At 44.8% G+C, this 21,191-nt stretch overlaps 1 protein-coding gene across 4 annotated transcripts in view; it reads right to left on the bottom strand.

Moving 5' to 3' along the window:
* Nucleotides 1-21,191, bottom strand: part of GRHL1 (grainyhead like transcription factor 1) — a 74,899-nt gene that overhangs the window by 21,990 nt on the left and 31,718 nt on the right. For all 4 annotated transcript variants that reach the window (XM_034766492.1, XM_034766491.1, XM_034766488.1 and 1 more), the window contains exon 9: nucleotides 10,005-10,163. In XM_034766492.1, the coding sequence (XP_034622383.1) occupies nucleotides 10,005-10,163 (159 nt within the window). The remainder of the gene's footprint in view (nucleotides 1-10,004; nucleotides 10,164-21,191) is intronic.

The raw sequence follows: 21,191 nt of genomic DNA, 5'->3' as shown, positions 1-21,191 counted from the left end.
TGTGTGATCTTGGGGCAAGTCGCTTAGTCTGTGTCTCAGTTCTATGAAATGGGGATGACTGTAAACTCGGTGAGGCAGAGTTTAAATGTATTTTTGTACAGGACCTAGCACAACAAGGACCTAATCTCAGTGGGGACCTGTCAGAGTGGGTAGGTGGTGCTGCAACAGGTTCTATTGCAATAATTCAAAATGAAACGGTGATGGAGTCTCCTTACATTAGTCTAAAAAGTAAGAGTAAGCCATATATAGGCCAGACTATTAACTTTGGATTCAGAACAATCATAACCAAAGTGGCAGCATCCCTATGCTCATCCGCATGTGCCAAACACCTAATCCCATTGCCTGCGCAGAACATAGGATGCACTGGAAAAATTTGGCATGGGGAGGAAGATTTGGTGATCTGCTTTGTAAAAGGAAAACTCAGATTGGCTTGTAAACTGGGTCTCTAACACTGGGGGAAACTGACATGTCACACAAAACACAGCAGAAATGTAGTTTCTGCAGTTAAAGTACTTGCATTTCTGAACCATTTGCCATTGTTCAATACCAAAATAAAAATGGAGGCCCTTGCACACGAGTTCTCCCCCAACACAATGAAGTTTGACAACCTGATCAGGAAAAACCTCTCAAATAATAGTAATATTTGGCAACAGCTGTAGTCCTCTAGAATCGTCCTGTTATTCTCACCCACAAAAAAATTGTGTCAGAAAATATACAGGCTAAGCAAGAAGAGTCACTTCCAAATGACTGGATTTCAGGCCAGAATTCAAAGTGCTGACTCTTCCCATCCCAGTTCAGTGATTCAAAATCAATTCCCTTGCAGTACTGACAGCCAATAACATAACTTCATCTGCTGAGCTAAGCCACTGTAGCAGAACCAACAAAGGGTTTTGGGGCTTGACAGCAAGAAATCACTTATATACAATCACATTGCAAGACATCTGATAAATTAAGAAACAATTATACAATGTAATGTAGGTTAATAACTGTGTTCAGACAACTCAACACATCACAGCTATAACGAGGCTGCTACGAGGCAGTATAGTCTAGAGATTAGAATGCACATATTTGAGTTCTAATCCTGGCGTTGCCACCAGCTCTCTCTAATCGGGGCTAAGTCACCCAACTTCTTCATATCTCAGTAACCCTCCAGTAAATGGAGATATTTACCTACCTCATAGGGGAGATGTGAGGATTCATTAATGGTTGCATGGCACTTTGAAGATATACAGCTATACCCAGAATGACACTAGAATGCTTGGCACCTAAGTAAATTCAAGGGGTTGGCGAAAGTAAGCACCAGGATGGAGAACTGGTCAGTAGCCCAGGAAAGATGGCATTTGAGCTGTGGTTTACAAGACCCATCTGTTTAGTGAGACTTATGATCAATCTTTGTAACCGGTGGTGGGCTTTTTGATTAACAAGCAGTGGGTTCTGCCAAGCTAGAATAAACGTTATTTTATTAAAGTAAGGTCCCCAGATGCCTCAGTGACTGGGGCCAGTACATGTTCCTTAATAAAGATGGGACGTGAAATCAGAAAGGCAGAATGACTTTGTTCTTGCCACCCTAGCCAAAAGGTCAACCTCACCAGAGATGGTGCGGGGTTGGGGGAAGAACTGGCAGAATAGACACCACAAAGGGAAGGAGGAGGAGACGACAGGAAATTAGAAATAGAGGAGGGGAGGCCAGCTCCAGAAATAATCAGTTCAAAGAGGAAAAAAAGATGACCCAATATTAGATTTGCAGCACTTCAAGGCAGCGACCAACATCTTTAATCTAGAAGACACCTAATGTTTTGGTGCTGTGAAAACAAGCAGCATGAATACTTTGATATTCTATCATGGGTAACATTTGCTTATGTTAAAGGTCTGACTTTGTCCCCTAAAAAATGGGATGGCATTTAAAAAAAAAAAAAATACCTCAAGCTGCCACCATTATACAACCCACTGTAACTTCAGACTGAAGGGGCACAACATCAGCCTGCAACATTAACATAGCAGAAGTGTTGGAATGCAGCCGCAGTACAGAGTCACTGAGGGCCATAGGGGTCAGTTCAGATTTTGCCTCAGCCCTATATTTTCTTGTTCACACAGGGTTAAGTCAAGTATTTACTGTTATTCAAATGTAATATTTCAGAATTGCAATTTCTCTGTTGTACCTTGTGTGTGTGTGCGCGCGCGCACACGCATTTCCAATATGTAGTGAGGAAATCCTCCTTTGTTACACACCCACATCCATACAGCTGTATGGAACTTGGTTTTTAAAAAGTGATGCTGGTTCTGAGTCACAGGAGCACATTAAGAGCCTCTCGAATTCAAGACGGCCAAAAACCACAACTCCAGGCAGTTGCTGGCTGTGTACAAGAACGGCTAACAATGAAGACAGCAGATTTTATAATTCACACTGGGCAAATAGATTATTTGCTGAAAAATGCACTTTTGGTTGACTCCAAGTTATCTGCAGATTTGACACACACAGTTTCAGCCATTCACAAAAATGACCAGAGGAGGGACGGGGGTGGAGGGTGGTTGGGCGGGGGTAGAGGTAAACTGGAGGGTGTAGCCCCAAGATTGAGGACCCAATGATCTGAAGTCAGCCGCGACCACTCCGGGAGAAAAGCACACAACCGGTTGGAGAAGGGAAGCTTTACTGTGGGTGGATCCCTGGTGCGAACTGGTAGGTCGCCCCCGGGTGTCCCATCAAAACTGATGTTTCCCTGACTGTTTACCCGTGGAGGACCCAGGCTGGGGGGCAGACCAAGACTGCTTCTGTGGGTGTTTCTTACAGTCCCGTGACTTTTTATAAGGGGGCTTGTATTTACAGTGAGTGGCCTGGGTGGGAGCCTGCTGAGGCTTAAACTTGGGCCTAGCCAGAGGTGGGACATAGAGGCCAAGTGTCTTAAACGTAGTGCGGGAATCTTTCAGGCCGTGCAGTTTCACGTCCGTCTGTTCCGCAAACAGGGCCTTGCCATTGAACAGAAGGTCCTGCAGGGAGTTCTGTGCCTCACTGGACAGCCCAGACAGCAGGAGCCATGACACCCTTCTCATGGACACCGCGGCGGCCATGAACCTTGCAGCTGTATCCGCAGCATCCAACGCTGCCTGCAGGGTTGCCCTGGCAGCTGCTGTACCCTCCTCCACCAGAGCTTTGAACTCCTTCCTGTCATGCTCCTGGAGAGAGTCCTTGAATTTGGGTAAAGAGCCCCACAAATTGAACTCATACCGACCCAGGAGAGCCTGATGGTTCGCCACCCTTAACTGGAAACTCGAGGACAAATAAACTTTTCTCCCAAATAAATCCAACCTCCTTGAGTCTTTATTTTTCGGAGTAGAGGCTGGTTGGCCCTGCCTCTCCCTGTGGTTGACTGACTTGACCACCAGTGAGTTGGGGGCAGGGTGGGTGTACAGGTATTCATGCCCCTTGGAGAGCACAAAGTACTTCCATTCTGCCCTCTTAGAGATGGGGGGCAAGGAAGCCGAGGTTTGCCACAAGGCATTTGAAATTTTTGCCACCCCTTCGTGGAGTGGAAGAGCCACCCTGCCCAGTAGTGAGGCGGATAGGATGTTGAAGAGGGAGTCCAAGGGTTCCTCCACCACCTCCGCCTGAAGGTTGAGGCTTGATGCCACCCTTTTCAATAGTTCCTGGTGGGCCTAAGAGTCCTCCTGTGGAACAGAGGGAGGAAGGGCCATAATTGCCTCATCAGGAGAGAGTGAGGATGCAGATGAGGTATTCTGCATACCCACCGGTACTGGAGGTCCCATCACTTGGTCACCCTCTGGGCATGAAACCGAAAATGCACGTCCCACTGACTCCATTCTGGTAGGCCGGGAAAGGGAGGCTAATGGTCATTCCAAGGCTCTGGCCACCGAGCGAGCCCCCACCACGGGGCCCATTGGTACCAAGGTGCTGGCCAAAGAGCCCGGTGCCACTCCACCTGCTGTGGCACCAGCGGAGCAGGCTGTTCAGCCTGACTAGCCTGTCACATCGACTGACGACTACGAAAGGAGGCCGGGCTGGCAAGGCATTTGCAGCGCTGTATCTCCGTGGTTGCAGCGCTGCATGTACTCCACGTTTCCGAGAGGAACAGCATATATTGCGCTACCACTGCGGCGCCAGTGTGGCCGCCCAATGCGCTGTGACTGGCCTCCAGAAGTATTCGGCAGTATCCCACAATGCCTGTTCTAGCCACTCTGGTCATCAGTTCAAAACTCTACTGCCCTAGCCTCAAGTAATCAACCATGTGACCCACCCTTTACATTCCCCGGGAATTTTAAAAATCCCCTTCCTGTTTGCTCAGCCCGGCATGGCGTGCTATCAGCGAATCTTTCCAGGTGACCATGCCTCCACGCGCCAAGCGAGCCCCAGCATGGGGAAATGGCGAGTTGCTGGACCTCATCAGTGTTTGGGAGAAGGAAGCTGTCCAATCCCAGCTGCGCTCCAGCCGTCGGAATTACGATACCTTCGGGAAGGTATCAAAGGACATGATGGAAAGGGGCCATGACTGGGATGCCCTGCAGTGCAGTATTAAAGTGAAGGAGCTGTGGAGTGCCTACCGCAAAGCCTGTGACAGAAACGGCCACTCGGGTGCTCCCCCGTGACCCGCTGATTCTACAAAGAGCTGGATGCGATACTTGTGGTTAATCCCACCTCCACTCCGAGCACCACCATGGACACTTCAGAGCTGGGGGGGTGGGGGGGGAAGGAGGAGGAAAACGGGAGTGAGAGTGGTGGGCCAGATGGAGACACCCCGGAATCCCTGGAGCCATGCAGACAACAGCTCTTCTTGAGCCAGGAGAAAGGTAGCCAGTCGCAGCGGCCGGTACTTGGTGGAGGACAAACAGAAGAGCAGGTTCCCGGTAAGCGTGTTTTTTTTTCGGGAAGGAATTTTTTCTGTGCGGGCTCTTTGGGAGAGGAGGATTAGGCATGCGTGCCTAGATGCGGAATAGCGCATTGATATGGTTTATCACATCGCGGTAATCGGCCTCGGTAATCTCCTCGAATGTCTCATCCAGAACGTGTGCAATGCGCTTGCGCAGGTTTATTGGGAGAGCCACAATGCGTTGTTTCGGATAAGAAAATTATGCTTTTGTGTAGACCCTGTGTGTTTTCTACTCCTTAAGTGCGGGGGGAATCATTACTCTGTCTGGTACAAACAATGCTGCCTCTGTTAAATGTTGCATTTTGCCTATACAGCTGCATCAACCTTGATACCTCAGCCGTCCCTCTTATCGCCTGCTCAGAGACTGAAAAGACTCAGGAAGAGACTGCGAAAAAGCAAAGAAGATGTGCTGCAAGAAGTGATGCGGCAATCTATTAAAGAGAATGAGAAAGCACAGAACTGGAGGGAGAGAGAAAGCAGGATCCGCCAGAAAAACGCAGCGCACCGGCGGCAAAGCACGGAGCATCGGCAGCAAAGCACGGATCGGCTCATAAGCATCCTGGAGCGCCAAACAGACACTATCCAGGAGCTCATAGCCATGCAGAAGGAGCAGTACCGCAAACGCCCCCACCCTCCACAGCCCTTGTCCCAAAACTCTTTCTGTTGTGCCCCACTGTCACCTCCAACCCACTTTCCCCAACTTCCATGTTCTTCACACCACCAGCTGCCTCCAACACCAGTATCTTCACCACCCAGCCCTGAAAACCACAACCCTTACCCTCTGCACTCAACCCCCATCACCATGCAGTATAGCTGTCCTGAAGTGCAGCACTCACTGCACAGCACTCCAGACAGGACATACGCGAATCTGTGATCGTACCGTTCCCCACTCCACCCCCTTGTTTCTTTTCAATAAATGGATTTCTTGGCTTTGAAAACATTCTTTATTATTGCATAAAGTAAAAGACTCCTTAGCCCAGGAAATAAACAGGCACTGCAAGTCTGCTTAGCAAACACTGATTCCTAAAGATTGGAACTACTGCACTTCACTCCCGTGCAGGGCACCAGATATCACTGCTGGTTTTCAGCCTCAAATTGCTCCCTCAAAGCATCCCTAATCCTTGCAGCCCAGGGCTGGGTCCCTGTAATAGCCCTGCTCTCTGGCTGTGCAAATTCAGCCTCCAGGTGTTGAACCTCTGAGGTCCATGCTTGAGTGAAGCTTTCACCCTTCCCTTCACAAATATTATGGAGGGCACAGCATGCGGATATAACCGCGGGGATGCTGTTTTCGGCCAAGTCCAGCTTCCCATACAGAGATCGCCAGCGGCCCTTTAAACAGCCAAAGGCATACTCCACAGTCATTCGGCACGGGCTCAGCCCGTAGTTGAACCGTTCCTTGCTCTGTCAAGGCTCCCTGTGTAGGGTTTCATGAGCCACGCTTTAACGAGTAAGCGGGATCTCCAAGGATCACAATGGGCATTTCAACTTCCCCTACTGTGATCTTCTGCTCTGGGAAATAAGTCCCGGCCTGCATCTTCCTGAACAGCCAAGTGTTCCGAAAGAGGCATGCGTCATGCACCTTTCCGGCCCAGCCTGTGTTAATGTCAATGAAACAACCACGGTGATCCACAAGCGCCTGGAGAACCATAGAGAAATACCCCTTGCGATTAACGTACTTGGATCTTAGGTGGGGTAGTGCCAGAATAGGAATGTGCGTCCCATCTATTGCCCCTCCACAGTTAGGGAACCTCATTTGTGCAAAGCCATCCACTATTTCCTGCACATTACCCAGAGTCATGGTTCTTCTGAGTAAGATGCGATTAATGGCACTACAAACTTGCATCAACATGATTCCAGTGGAGGGTCCTTTTACAGATTCAGACTAACACGGCTACCCCTCTGATACATGATTCCAACGGTCGACTTTCCCACTCCGAACTGGTTTGCGACCAACTGGTAGCTGTCTGGAGTTGCCAACTTCCATATTGCAATAGCCACCCGCTTCTCCACTGGCAGGGCAGCTCTCAATCTCGTGTCCTTGCGCCACAGGGTGGGGGCGAGCTCCTCACACAGTCCTGTGAAAGTGGCTTTTCTCATCCGAAAGTTCTGCAGCCACTGCTCGTCATCCCAGATTTCCATGACGATGTGATCCCACCACTCGGTGCTTGTTTCCCGAGCCCAAAAGTGGCGTTCCATGGTGCTGAGTATGTCCGTGAATGCCACAAGCAATTTTGTGTCGTACGCGTTACGCGGCTCGATAGCATCGTTGCACTCCTCACTCTCACTGTCACTTTGGATCTTAAGGAATAGTTCGACACCCAAAGGTGACGTGCTGGCAAGATAAATCAGCATACGCCTCAGCAATTCGGACCCCATTTCCTGCAGACAACAGATCGTGCTGCACAGAAACCGTTGAAAGATGGCACCAAAGGTGGATGGAAACAAAAGGGATTTCTGGGATGCGAAGCGATGCATCACAGGGCGTTGGGATAGGACCCAGAATGCCCTGCACTCACGCCCCCTTCCCACAACCCACGGCGCCAGAATGGGAAGAGGTGCTCTGTGGGATAGCTGCCCATAATGCACCGCTCCCAATGGCGCTGCAAATGCGGCCACGACAGTGCACTGGGCAGCTGTCAGTGTGACAGACTGCAGTGCTTTCCCTACTCAGCTGTATGAAGTCAGGTTTAACTCACAGCGCTGTACATCTGCAAGTGTAGCCAAGGCCTCACAGAGCTATTCAGTTACTATGGTAATGGTGGCCTCTTAAGTACCTTTGGGTACATCTACACTACAGCGGGGAGTCGATTTAAGATACGCAAATTCAGCTACGTGAATAGCGTAGCTGAATTCGACGTATTACAGCCGACTTACCCCGTTGTGAGGACGGCGGCAAAATCGACTTCTGCCGCTTTTTGTCGGCGGCGCTTACTACCACCTCCGCTGGTGGAGTTAGAGCGCCGATTCGGGGATCGATTGTCGCGTCCCGACGGGACGCGATAAATCGATCCCCGAGAGGTCGATTTCTACCCGCCGATTCAGGCGGGTAGTATAGACCAGGCCTTTGATAAGTAGATGGATCACTTAAGATTCAAGCCTTGGCCACTTCCTCTGCAGTCAGATGGAGGCGCCGCTGGGGGTTGGGACACACAACTAATAGAGGTGTCCGGTCAAGTCTATTTTTATACTATTTAAACAGAGATTGAGCCAATATTTGAGTGATCTGTATTGACAGAGATGTGTTCCCCGTGTGACTCCACTTCAGAATCTGGGTGAGGGACTGTCTACGTGTAACAATCATGCTAAGGAATTACATCCTTAACTTGACAATATTTTTTGGGTGCGAAGAGATGCCCCCAGTTTAAATACGACAAATATATTTTACAATGTAGGTCAGGGAGGAGTCATGCAAAGAGAGAGACCAGACAAAAATCCATAGTGAAAAATTATATAAATGGGGTAACTAACTAGATTTGCTGAAATTTATGATGCAGACTAAAACACTTTCCTCCGAACCAATGAGCCGAGTGTGGATGTGCCATATTATTAACAACTGGTTTATTAAAAGCGAGGGAGTTTGGAAGTCTACTTTTTTAGCTTGTGACTTATTGAGGAAAGGTAGTCCAGGGGTTACGGCACTAGGCTGGGTTCAATTCTCTTCTCCACCACAGACTTCTTATGTGACAAGTCACTTAGCCTCTCTAGATATACCTATACTGCACACTAAGCCTGGGCTCTGACTCAAGTTTGAGCCCAACACTCCCTTCCATTTACACATAAAATAGTTTGACTTGAGTCCGCAAGCACTCAGGACCTGCTATGAGGGTTGGTCAGAACCAAGTCCTGCTGTGACTCTGATCCAAGCCCTGTCCAGTTTGGAAACAGGTCAAGCTGCAGACCTGAGTCAGGTCTGCGTAGTGCAGTATGGGCATGCTAGCCAGATTTATAATGCCAAGTAAATAGTGAGCACAAGAAACCCTCAGGAAGTCTGCAAACCCTTTGTAATTTTTAAGAACTAAAGGTAACATTTTCATAAGTGCCTAATTCCCATTTTCAAACAACTTATGTGCTTAGGAAAGTCTGTAGGATTTGGGAGTCTAAGTCACTTTGGATATCATTTTCACATGTGCCTAAGACACTATTCTGGCCCTGCTTACAGTATAGACCCTATGGTGGGGCAGAAGAAGGCTGGGTAAGTGTCCATCCATGCATTAGAACTGGAGTGATAGTGACAGAAATATTACGATTAAACATGCAGTGTTAGGCAATTTTTTTATGGTAGCCTGCACTTGGGGTTGAGAGTTCAGAATTTGGTTGGGAAAAGCCCTGGGCTCAGAGATGTGCTTTTCTCTGGGCCTCGGAAAGTCTGCCCAGATTTGGATGAGTTGTAAGCCACGAAAAATTGTCATTTGTGAAAACCTGGTCAAGTTTTTAAAACTTCGCACAGTCTCAGGAAATATTCCACCTTCTACAATGCTGCACTCACAGCTTTAGGAGCTCTACATCTGTGGAGAAAAACCAAACCATAAGCGCCAAGCAGAGCGCTCATAACTGAGGCATTCAAAACTAGTGGAGACTTGAAAATTTTGTCCTCAGTTTCCCCACTGATAAAATGCTATTAATGATACTTCCCTATCTCACCAGGGCAGTAGGAAAACAAACTCATTACTGGTGAGGTTCTCAGATGTTTTGATAATGAGAACAAGGCGGCGGCACACAAAGAAATAAAAAATTCCATATTTAGTGATTTTGGTAAAAAAGACTTGTTCCCTGTCTCAATAGAGTTTCAAGTTTGAACTGAAAACCAAGTATACAGAGTTATTTGCTGTTGGCAACTGTGACATTCAGTGTCATCTCCCAATGACCATTCCCAAAGTCAACACTGACTGTGCCTAAAAACATTTTGCAACACTCCAGCATTCTGAAGGCAGCAAATTTTTCTGAGGTCACTTCAGCATCTCTGCGCCAATTTTTTCCCTTACAAATGCCGAACACATATGGAGTTTTCAGAGATTATCCAAAATAGCATGTGTTAGAATCATAAAAGAAAAGGTCATTTATACTAAACAGAGCTGGAGGGACAGCCTTTCCCAACCCCTCATTTGCAGGCTGGCCTGACCTTACCTTGTCACAGAAGACTTTAATCTGGCAGTAGGCCCTGTGGACGGGTTTGTTACTCCTGTTATTGTAGCTGTAGGTGTCAATCTGAATGTTCAAGGGCAGCCCTTTAACTCCTTTCTGAGAGGAGAAATCTGTGCTGAGGCAGTTTACAGAAATAAAAACCTGCAAAAGAAGGAAAAAGCTTCCATCAGCAGCGATTAATACATTCTTAGTGTTTGCTTCAGCCAGCCATACTGAGTCACAATGTAATGACTCCACTTGGGTTGGCTGTAGGATTTGAATCCTAGACCTTCAGAACTAAAACGGTGAGTTTCTACCACATAAGCTAAACGACTATTCACATGAATCAGTGGACCAGCCACTAATGGGGATACAAAAGACCCATCCTCCTAGTGTGGATTACAGCAACAAATATCAAACCTCATGCAGACTCTAGTTAACTTATTTTTATGCCCCGAGAAATATTTTGTCTATTGTAACCCTTTTTTAGGGGGCAGAAATCCCTTTCAGGCCCCATTTTCACTGGCCAAAAGAACAGTGTTTAAAAACCTTACTTAAAACAGGGGTCAGACATGCTTGCAGCAAGCACAATTGAAAACAGTCTGGACAGTGGCAAAACCATGTTAGCTCCATGATCAAATTCTACTCTTGAGACTGATGAGTTTTTAAATATAGTTATTTAATACAGATCCCAATCCAGCAAAGACCTAAGGGCATACTTAACTTTAAGCATGCAAGCAATCCCATTGACTGCAGGGAGATTACTTATGGGTCTTAAAGTTAAGAACGTGCTCAAATCTTTATGGGATCAGGATCTTGAATGCTTCCCAGCAGTGTTCCTTTTTCTGAGCGCGAGCAGGATGTTGTGAAGTGGAATATGAATCCATTTTCATTGTTCAAACTAAATGAAAAAGTTAATGGAAAAAGTAATTTTTCCAAAATAATTTCAGTTTCATAATGCAAGATCTTAGTAGTAGCAGAGGAAGGGAATTTTCTAGTTGTCCTATTTAGAGGCACACTGAATTAGTATTTCCCCAAAAGATGCACCTATTCAAATGCCAGGTTCTTATATATGGGTAGTCCTCATTATCACGGAGGGGTTAGAAGCAGCGGAAACCAAAGACAATGAATTACCAGCAAGTTATGGATCAAGATCAGCCAAAGCATTAGAATGGATTCCTCTCTCCTTCCTTTCAAGAATAAAAAGATAAGAATCCCTTCCCATCCTCTAAAGAAAGCAAGGATTTCAGAGCCAGAGGCCACAGCAAGTACCTTAACCAATACTTTGAAAAATATTGCTCCAACATCTAACTGAAAGTTTGTTTTGCTTATAATAATAAACTGAAATTCTAAATATCAGTAGTGAGTGAGGGACCCCTGCTGGTATTTGACTGATACTACAATTTGCCAAGTTAAGTTTTCAACAGCTTACACACTGTTTAAAAAATAAAGGTGTTTTTATGCAGCATTGTCGTCATAGGTTGCAACACATTTTACAAGTATTATAAAAAGAGGGAGGAAGTTAGGTGAGACAAGTTATTCCTGTTTCCAAGGGATTTTTTTTTTTATAAGAATACTGTCTGCAGCACTGAGAAGGTAGCTTAAGAAGGTGCATATCTGCACTAGATTTGAGGTTCCCTGATTAAATTGTTATTAAAGTTTGATTTTCAAAAATGCACATGCAATTAATATGAACAACTGCATGTACAATTAAGAAGCACAGCCAACATGACTGTACAAGTCAGGAGAGTTTCATGCAAATGGCCAGTTATGAAGGTAGCTATTGGCACGCACCCTTACCAAAGTAAGGCATTATCACTCTAACCATGCACACAAATCAGTGTAGTTTTACAAATCAGTCCCTTAATGTTTGTTTGGTTGCCCACAATCTCTGGGAAAAGATCTAGCGTTAAAACATATGAACTGTTCAAACATTTTTCAATAAATATCTATGAATCATTATGGCAGCAACTAGCCTCACTTTTGAGAATTTTATAAGAATGAACCAACTACTGCTACCTGACATTTTAGGCTGTGCACTGAATGGGCTGTGCATGGAAGAAACAGCTAAAGCCCTATGAGCCTGTCAAATTGATTCTATACACTTTTGTGAAATATTCTAAAGCAACAGTGCTTCAAGTCTTTGATTTAAAGGAGGCAAATATGTAGCTAAGCACCATTACAGCATTGCTGGAAAAAAGTTTGAAGAGTTTTAAAAGTAAATCGCCGACAACAAATTGACCAGAATTGTTTGCCAGCTTCTAAGCCACCCACTCCTCCCTGATCCCCTACAAGTTGGTGTGGGCATATCAACACAGCCAGTATTGAGCTATTTATAAGAGTTAGTGCAATGCAGATCTAGGGCCTGCTCGTGCAGCCTGTACTCAGGTAGAATGCTCTGACTTCAAAACAGATGTTTGTCTGCAGGATTGGAACACCTCAGAGCGCATTTTGCATTGCATAAGGGAGAGAGTGGAGGACTTTGAGGAGTTTCCTCTGGTTTTGGATTTGTATAATGGATAATGTTGCCTTATGAGCAGAAGTGTTATTTCTAATTAGTACTGATTTTTATTGGTTGCATATATATAGCTTAGTCTGACCATAATAAATGTTTAGTTGTGTACGTCCCTTGTGTCTGTATCACTTTAATGAAGTAGGAATCTTTAAGAGAAAGCAAGGACTGTTTTTCTCAAGAACATGTGCAGATACAGCCATTACGACTGGTTTAATAGAGCCATGGAACTTTCAAAAATCTATGATTTAATATTATACCTCTACGCACCAAAGTGGGGGAGGGGAGAGGGTAAAGAGGGCAGGGGCAGAATCTTTAGACTAGATAAGCATCAATTCCTTAGTCCTTAGAGCAGGGGTAGGCAACCTCTGGCACGCATGCCGAAGGTGGCACGCGAGCTGATTTTCAGTGGCACACACACTGCCCGGGTCCTGGTCACCGGTCCTGGGGGCTCTGCATTTTAATTTAATTTTAAATGAAGTGTCTTAAACATTTTTAAAACCTTATTTACTTTACATACAACAATAGTTTAGTTATATATTATAGACTTATAGAAAGAGACCTTCTAAAAACGTTAAAATGTATTACTGGCACGCGAAACCTTAAATTAGAGTGAATAAATGAAGACTCGGCACACCACTTCTGAAAGATTGCCGACCCCTACCTTAGAGCCATTTCCCTTTGGTTGGGAGGTCTTGGCATTTTCAAACTCTAGGTCTCTCTTTACAGCTCTCTTTGCATTTGCCGGAGTGGGGGTGGGGAGAGAGGTTTATGTAAATTCTAATCGACTGACCATGCAGAGCATCCTCAGCACTGTAGTCTGAAGTTAGAAGTTTCTGTCTCGATGCTAGACATGTACAGCCTTGATGGATTTCAATATACACATCCCCAATCTAATCCACTAGTTCCATGTGAATTTGCAATTATTCATCTACCAGGGGACAAGGGTTTTTGTTCCATTTGAAAAGGTCTGGCTTTAAAGGCTGAATCTATTTCTAGGATAGAAATCATTATTCAATCTTCTGCATTCTAGAAGAGGAAGAGAGAGGCCTAAACCCCAGTCTTCTCTCTCTACCCCTTTTGGATACAACAGGAACCAGTCTAAACTTGTCCATATGCAGAAACTCAGCTTAACTCAACATGATGTGTCCAAACCTAGTGTGAGAGTTTCATCCTTTCCATGGCAATATGCTAGTTGTCTGATGCCAAACTGAGATTGCTTTAAAATCCCACCTGAATGGAGTCTACAGCTGGGTTCTTGGGAACAGTTTTTCCAATGAAGTGGAAACTTGATTTCTTTCAGTCACTTTGTTTAGGCCAGATTTGAATCAAGTTCTTAAAGAAATAAGGGTGAGTGACTGACCCAGCTACGTCCCCACCCCAACATTTTCAGAAGAAAAATGTAACCACAAAAGTCACTCAGCATCTTTAGCCTGTTCAGCAAGATTCCTCTTCAGCTGTCCAACCTATTTTTTTCTAAGGGCAGTTCCGCATTCTTGGCTATATTAAGATTTGCTTGTTACTTTTCAAAAACATTTTCATTTTCATCTTACCTCCCAGGATTCAGCTGTAAAAAGAGATGACACTTAAAACACAGTATCATCAGTCCCAAATGTTCAAAACCCATGGGTCAGGCCCCAAAAAGTCAACAGCTTGACTTAAAAAGCATGAGATTGTTACTGAAGAGAGACATTTGGGGTTATTTTTGCCTTCTTGTTTTGAGATTTTAGGTTATACCCGAATCACATTTTTAAGCTTGTCTCTGCAACTAAGAGGTCCAGAAACTTTCCTGTAAAAATAAAAGTAAGCTCAAATTCCCTCCTAATCACACAGCTCCTGGAGCTGGGAATTTGAGGGGGGGAAATACCAAATATTGCAAGAACTGTGAGAGTGTTGGCAATACTGCATATACAATTTAGTATCAGGGAAGATGCATGCATGTGTTAACTTTTACTTTACACTTCTATAGTCCTTTCCATCAGAGACTCTCAAAAAACATTACCAACAGTAAGTTACAGACCTCAGAGGGGCATTGGGAAGCTAAGTATGATTCCTATTTTAGGGAGCAGAAAAGTGAAGCAATAAGATTAAAGCAACTTCTCCAAGGTCACAGAGGAAGCCTGTGGCAGAGCAGACCATCCAGATCTCATGACTCTCAGGCTGTGCTTTAACCACAAGACCATCTCCTAACTCAAGGAAACCTAGTGTACACCTACCTTAAAATTTACCAGAAACTCATTAATTTTAATAAATGCAGGGATCTTTAAAAAAAGTTAAGAGAAATCAAGTCAGAATATCTGCGATGTGCCCTCAAGGAAGAGCAGCAGACGCAGCCAAAAACTTTTCTATACAGCCACTTTTACTAACAAGACCTGCCTTTCAAACAAACCAGGAAAAATAAAAAAGTATAATTAAAGCACAATCAAAGCACTGCAGAAGCTTCCCGGTCCCTGAGTTGAAGGATGGCTTCTTAATGAAGTCCTGTGTGCCCAAATCCCTTCTCTTCAGTTTATCTTGGCACCACACAGGTGATTCCCTCAATTTAAATTAGTCAGAAGCCTAAATAGTGGAGCTTTCAAATGAAGGGAAATTATGTTCACTGTATGCATAATAATAAAAAACAGGAATCACCGAAAAGCAACAAACAAAATGGGTTTGGAGATATTTATGCTTCCAGATCAGGGCCTGATCCAGCGTGGCAATCAATTCCTATGCTCCTAATATTTACTGTGGTTTTATTTTTTGAAATACCGCAGGCAAATCAAATCCTATTAATTTCCATTCATGCTACATTATTCTTGTACCCAAAGGAGTAAGACATGGTCCAACAATTCAGACACATTAGGTACTCTTTTTATAGTTAGCATTCAGATGAAGTTCCAATTCTCTTCTAATATACCTGAAGGCAAAGTGCCTATAGTTTTTGATAGAAGGTTCTGTCTGCAGCCTCATTTGCATCTCTTCAGATGCATGCAAGTTTAAGCTTCCATAGATTCCAAGCCCAGAAAGGACCACTATGATCATCTAATCTGACCTTCGGTACAACACTGGCCATAGAACTTCTCTATAATAATTCCTGAAGTGTATCTTTTTTTTTTTTTTTTGGGGGGGGGGGGGGGGGGGGGGAGATAAAGAATCCACCACAATCCTTAATAAGGCTAATTACTTTGTTAAAAATGTGTGTCTTATTTCCAGTCTGGATGCATCTAGCTTTAACCTCCAGCCACTGGATCGTGTAATACTTTTCTCCAGTCAGATCCCAGAGACCAACCAGACCTCCACCCTCACCACCACCCCAAACTCCTGCACAGCCATTATCAAGTATTTGTTCCTCATGTAGGTACTTATATAGACTGTAATCAAATCACCACTCAATCGTTTCTTTAAGTTACTGTACCAAAGTCTTCATTAGCTCCACATGCAGAGCGCATGTTCATCAACTTACTGTGCACATGTAACACTTATTTCCCCAACAGAATTTCCTCACATTTATCAGATGTGAATTGTCTTCATTGAAGACTGGCCCCTTGGCAAGTATGAGGTTTTCAGTTTGGTGAGTCAGAACTGCTAAAGTTCAAAAATAAGTCCTGGAACCATTTCCTGAAGGTAACGCTCTCTCTGATACGTCAGCCAATTTTCAGTTTGCCTTAGAGCCAACAGATATCTGGAGAACATTTAAGCCCAGTGTGTATTTAATTCATGGAGTCACATACACTGTGAACAGAACTGCGAAGTGTGCAAGGCATCACCAAATTTCCACTTCATAGAATATCAGGGTTGGAAGGGACTTCAGGAGGTTATCTAGTCCAACCCCTGCTCAAAGCAGGATCAATCCCCAACTAAATCATCCCAGCCAAGGCTTTGTCAAGCCTGACCTTAAAAACCTCTAAGGAAGGAGACTCCACCACCTCCCTAGGTAACACCTTCCAGTGTTTCACCACCTTCTAGTGAAAAAGTTTTTCCAAATATCCAACCTACACCTTCCCCCACTGCAACTTGAGACCATTACTCCTTGTTCTGTTACCTGCTACCACTGAGAACAGTCTAGACCCATCCTCTTTGGAACCCCCTTTGAGGTAGTTGAAAGCAGCTATCAACCCCGCCCCTCATTCTTCTCTTCTGCAAACTAAATAATCCCAGTTCCCTCAGCCTCTCCTCATAAGTCATGTGCTCCAGCCCCCTAATCATTTTTGTTGCCCTCCACTGGACTCTAATTTTTCCACATCCTTCTTGTAATGTGGGACCCAAAACTGGACAGTACTCCACAGCAAAAATAGATATTTCAAGACATTCAGTTAGCTCCTCTTCTAATGGAACATCCCAAGGCTGTGGGTATCTGTGTTCCTGTTACCACTGGGCAGCAAAAGGTGGCAACTTCACGGAAAAAAGAAGCTTAGATCACCAAGTCCTGTGTTGTATTGCACAGGACCGGTTCTAATGCATCAGAACCTAAGTCAAAAATTTGCTTCCAGTTTGCAGTGGTTATGAATGAGTGAAACTTGGGTTTGCGCTCTGGAATTCTACAATGATTTATTTAAAAAAATCTGTTCCTCAGAAATGTGTACGTTTACTATGTAAATGTCATATGCTGCACTCACTTTTGCCCCAGATATTTGTGGTTTTACAGCCTTTACTTTAACCTGACACTTTTCTTTTATTGGAAATGCAAATAGGCATTTGACTCACCATCCTCCCATTCACATTTCACAGTTTCATTCCCAACTAACCAAACCTGAACCTTCTTAATGAAGCCAAAGATGGCAACACCTTATTTTATTGAGGCATCTGATATATGGATGCCATTCTAATGAACCATCAAAATATATGCAATATTCACAGAGAAAGTTAAAATTGTTCCTACAGTGAACGCCAAACAAAAATTATGCTAGAACATATTAAAATAGTATCTCAGAACCACCCAGACAAAAATAAGTCTTGTGTCAAATCACAGTAAGTGATCCACCCTCTTCAGAAAAGTAAGTTCAGTGAAACAGACTCCTGCTTATTACAATACATGGGCAGGTTCCACTGTACAGCGAACACCCATGCTAGGCAGATTCCTGTTTCAAGAGATGAGACCAAACTATCTAAAAATTGTTTGGGTACGATTCTTCTCCACCTTTAGTAGAGCAATTAAACAGCTTATTGTCATTTAAGATGTCACTGAAGTCAGGTTTCCCTGCAACTTTCTTTAGGCAGGAAAAAGTGAAAAAAAAATACCAAAACTATCTCCAATTTCAGGGATCACTGTAGTGCTGTCATCATGAATAGGTCGGAGTATGACGAGAGGCTGCTAGACAACTTTGACACCACATTCTACAAGTCATTACCCTCTGATCCCACTGAAGGGTACCAAAAGAAACTGCACCATCTGCTCAAGAAACTCCCTGAAGAAACACAGGAACAAATCTACAGAGACACACCCCTAGGCCCAACCAGGGGTATTCTATCGGCTACCCAAGATCCATAAACCTGGGAATCCTGGATGCCCCATCACCTCAGGCATTGGCACCCTGACAGCATGATTGTCTGGTCTATGTGGACTCTCTCCTCAGGCCCTACGCTACCAGCACTCTCAGCTATCTTCGAGACACCACTGACTTCCTGAGGAAACTACAATCCATTGGTGATCTTCCAGAAAACACCATCCTGGCCACTATAGATGTAGAAGCACTCTACACCAACATTCCACACAAAGATAGACTGCAAGCCGTCAGGAACAGTATCCCCGATAATGTCATGGCAAACCTGGGGGCTGAGCTTTGCGACTTTGTCCTCACCCACAACTATTTCAGATTTGGGATGATTTATACCTCCAAGTCAGCGGCATGCTATTTTTTTATGGCTGACCTAGAACAACGCTTCCTCAGCTCCCATCCCCTACCGCCCCTACTCTACTTGCACTACATTGATGACATCTTCATCATCTGGACTCATGGAAAAGAAGCCCTTGAGGAATTCCACCAGAATTTCAACAATTTCCACCCCACCATCAACCTCAACCTAGACCAGTTCACACAAGAGATCCACTTCCTGGACACTATAGTGCAAATAAGCGATGGTCACATAAACAGCACCCTATACCGGAAACCCATTGACCGCTATACTTACCTACATGCTTTCAGCTTTCATCCAGACCACACACAATTCATTGTCTACAGCCAAGCCCTAAGATACAATTGCATTTGCTCCAGTTCCTCAGACAGAGACAAACACCTAAGGATCTTTATCAAGCATTCTTAAAACTACAATACCCGGGGAAGTGAAAAAACAGGTTGACAAAGCCAGAAGGGTACCCAGAAGTCACCTACAACAGGACAGGCCCAACAAAGAAAGTAACAGAAAGCCACTAGCCATCACCTACAGCCCACAACTAAAACCTCTCCAGCGCATCATCAAGCATCTACAACCTATTCTGAAGGATGATCCCTCACTCTCACAGACCTTGGGAGACAGGTCAGTCCTTGCTTACAGACAGCCCCCCCAATCTGAAGCAAATACTCACCAGCAACTATACACCACACAGAAACACTAACCCAGGAACCAATCCCTGCAACAAACCGCATTGCCAACTCTGTCTGCATATCTATTCACCATCATAGGACCTAACCACATCAGCCACACCATCGGGGGCTCGTTCACCTGCACATCTTCCAATGTGATATATGCCATCATGTGCCTGCAATGCCCCTCTGTCATGTACACTGGACAAACCAAACAGTCTCTACGCAAAAGAATAAATGAACACAGATCAGACATCAAGAATTGTAACATTCAAAAACCAGTAGGAGAATGCTTCAATCTCCCTGGACACTCAATAAAAGTGGCTATTCTTCAACAAAAATACTTCAAAAACAGACTTCAATGAGAAACTGCAGAACTGGAATTAATTTGCAAACTTGACACCATCAAATTAGGCCTGAATAAAAACTGGGAGTGGCTGGGTCACTACAAAAAATAATTTTCCCTCGGTTGATACTCACCCCTTCTTGTCAATGGGCTACATCCACCCTAATTGATTTGGCCTCATTAGCATTGACCCCCCGACTCGGTAAGGCAACTCCCAACTTTTCATGTACTGTGTATTTATACCTGCCTACTGTATTTTCCACTCCATACATCTGATGAAGTAGGTTCTAGCCCACGAAAGCTTATGCCCAAATAAATTTGTTAGTCTCTAAGTTGCCACAAGGACTCTTCGCTGTTTTTACTCTATTGGGGAGGAGGGATAGCTCAGTGGTTTGAGCATTGGCCTGCTAAACCCAGGGTTGTGAATTCGATCCTTGAGGGGGCCACTTAGGGATCTGGGGCAAAATCAGTACTTGTTCACTGCTAGTGAAGGCAGGGGGCTGGACTCGATGACCTTTCAGGGTCCCTTCCAGCTCTATAAAATCTCTCTCTCTCATTATATATATAAATAAAAAAATAAAGGTTCTCTGGCACCAAATGCCAGAAGTGCTGTACATATTACTCCCTTCTATACCCTAGCATTAATGAACACAAGTGAGGGAATGTCTATGCTTCAATTAAACACCCGGGGTTGGGCTGGGTCAGCTGACTCTGGCTCACGGGGCTCGGGCTATGAGACAGTAAAACGGAGGTGCAGACATTTGGCTTGGGCTGGACTATTAAACTGCTATTACCTTTCTCTCAGAAGTGGCCATATTTCCATATGTGGGTCACCTTCAGCATTCCCCACCCTTCAGCGTTTTTCCCTCCCCCCATTTCAGTATTCTCTCCCCCCTTCAGTTTCAATGCATTTTCCAGGATATCTTTCAATCTTCCTTCATTTCACCTCTCACCCCCTCCTCTCAAATCCCTACTCCCTTTCCTGACTCCAAAAATCACCCCCCTGTGTACGGATTCTCCCCTGCCCCTCAGACCAGGCTTCCTCCTACCCTTCTGGAGCCCCCTCAGCTCTTCACCACCCCAGGGGAAGGCAGTGCCAGGGTCTCAGCCCTGATAGGGTTTAACACTCCGCTGATCAGCCCAGTGAATTCTCTGACCCACCTACTCCACCATCATTGTGTGGCTTTCTAGAGACTCCTGTGCTGTCTCAGAGTAGCCAACAGGGGGCATTGGGGAGCTGCTGCAGGGATAGTAGTACCGTACCACGGAACAGCTTCTCTACACTATTTGATTTTGGAGTTACAAGCTCCTCCCACACGTGTTTACATACATGAGTGTACAGACAGTGCACAAACAGTCAGCTACACTGTCACTACTTGCTCAGAGCAAGCCTTGCCATCACTATATCCTGCATCAGGTTACTGATGCATCACAGTGCCAATGCACATGCAAAGCTCTGGGGTTGCAGCTGCACAGTTGGAAGGTATTCTCCTTGCAGAATACTGCAAAGAACCAGGCAGCACTCAATGCAATGCACACGGTCCCTTAAACACCTGTTTCCAGCTACTTCATGAAAGAGGAGCTTTCTGTTTTATAAACTGGAATGAAGCAATCTTAAGGCTTTTCATTTTTAAAAGATAAAGAATATTTTCATGCCATAACAGTGCCATTATATTTTATCAAATCCATGACGCATACAAACTCCATTAGAAAATGTACATTTTCATGGCCAACTTTTCTTTTCTTTTGACAAAGCATCTCCCCAGCTGTGGATTGTTACTCCCAGGAACCCCACTTCAAGGATTTGTGCTGGGAAGAAAGGCTATGTA

The sequence above is a fragment of the Trachemys scripta genome, chromosome 3 (assembly GCF_013100865.1).
Source record: "Trachemys scripta elegans isolate TJP31775 chromosome 3, CAS_Tse_1.0, whole genome shotgun sequence".
NCBI classification, from domain to species: Eukaryota; Metazoa; Chordata; order Testudines; family Emydidae; genus Trachemys; species Trachemys scripta.
This window is presented reverse-complemented; position numbering and strand designations above follow the sequence as displayed.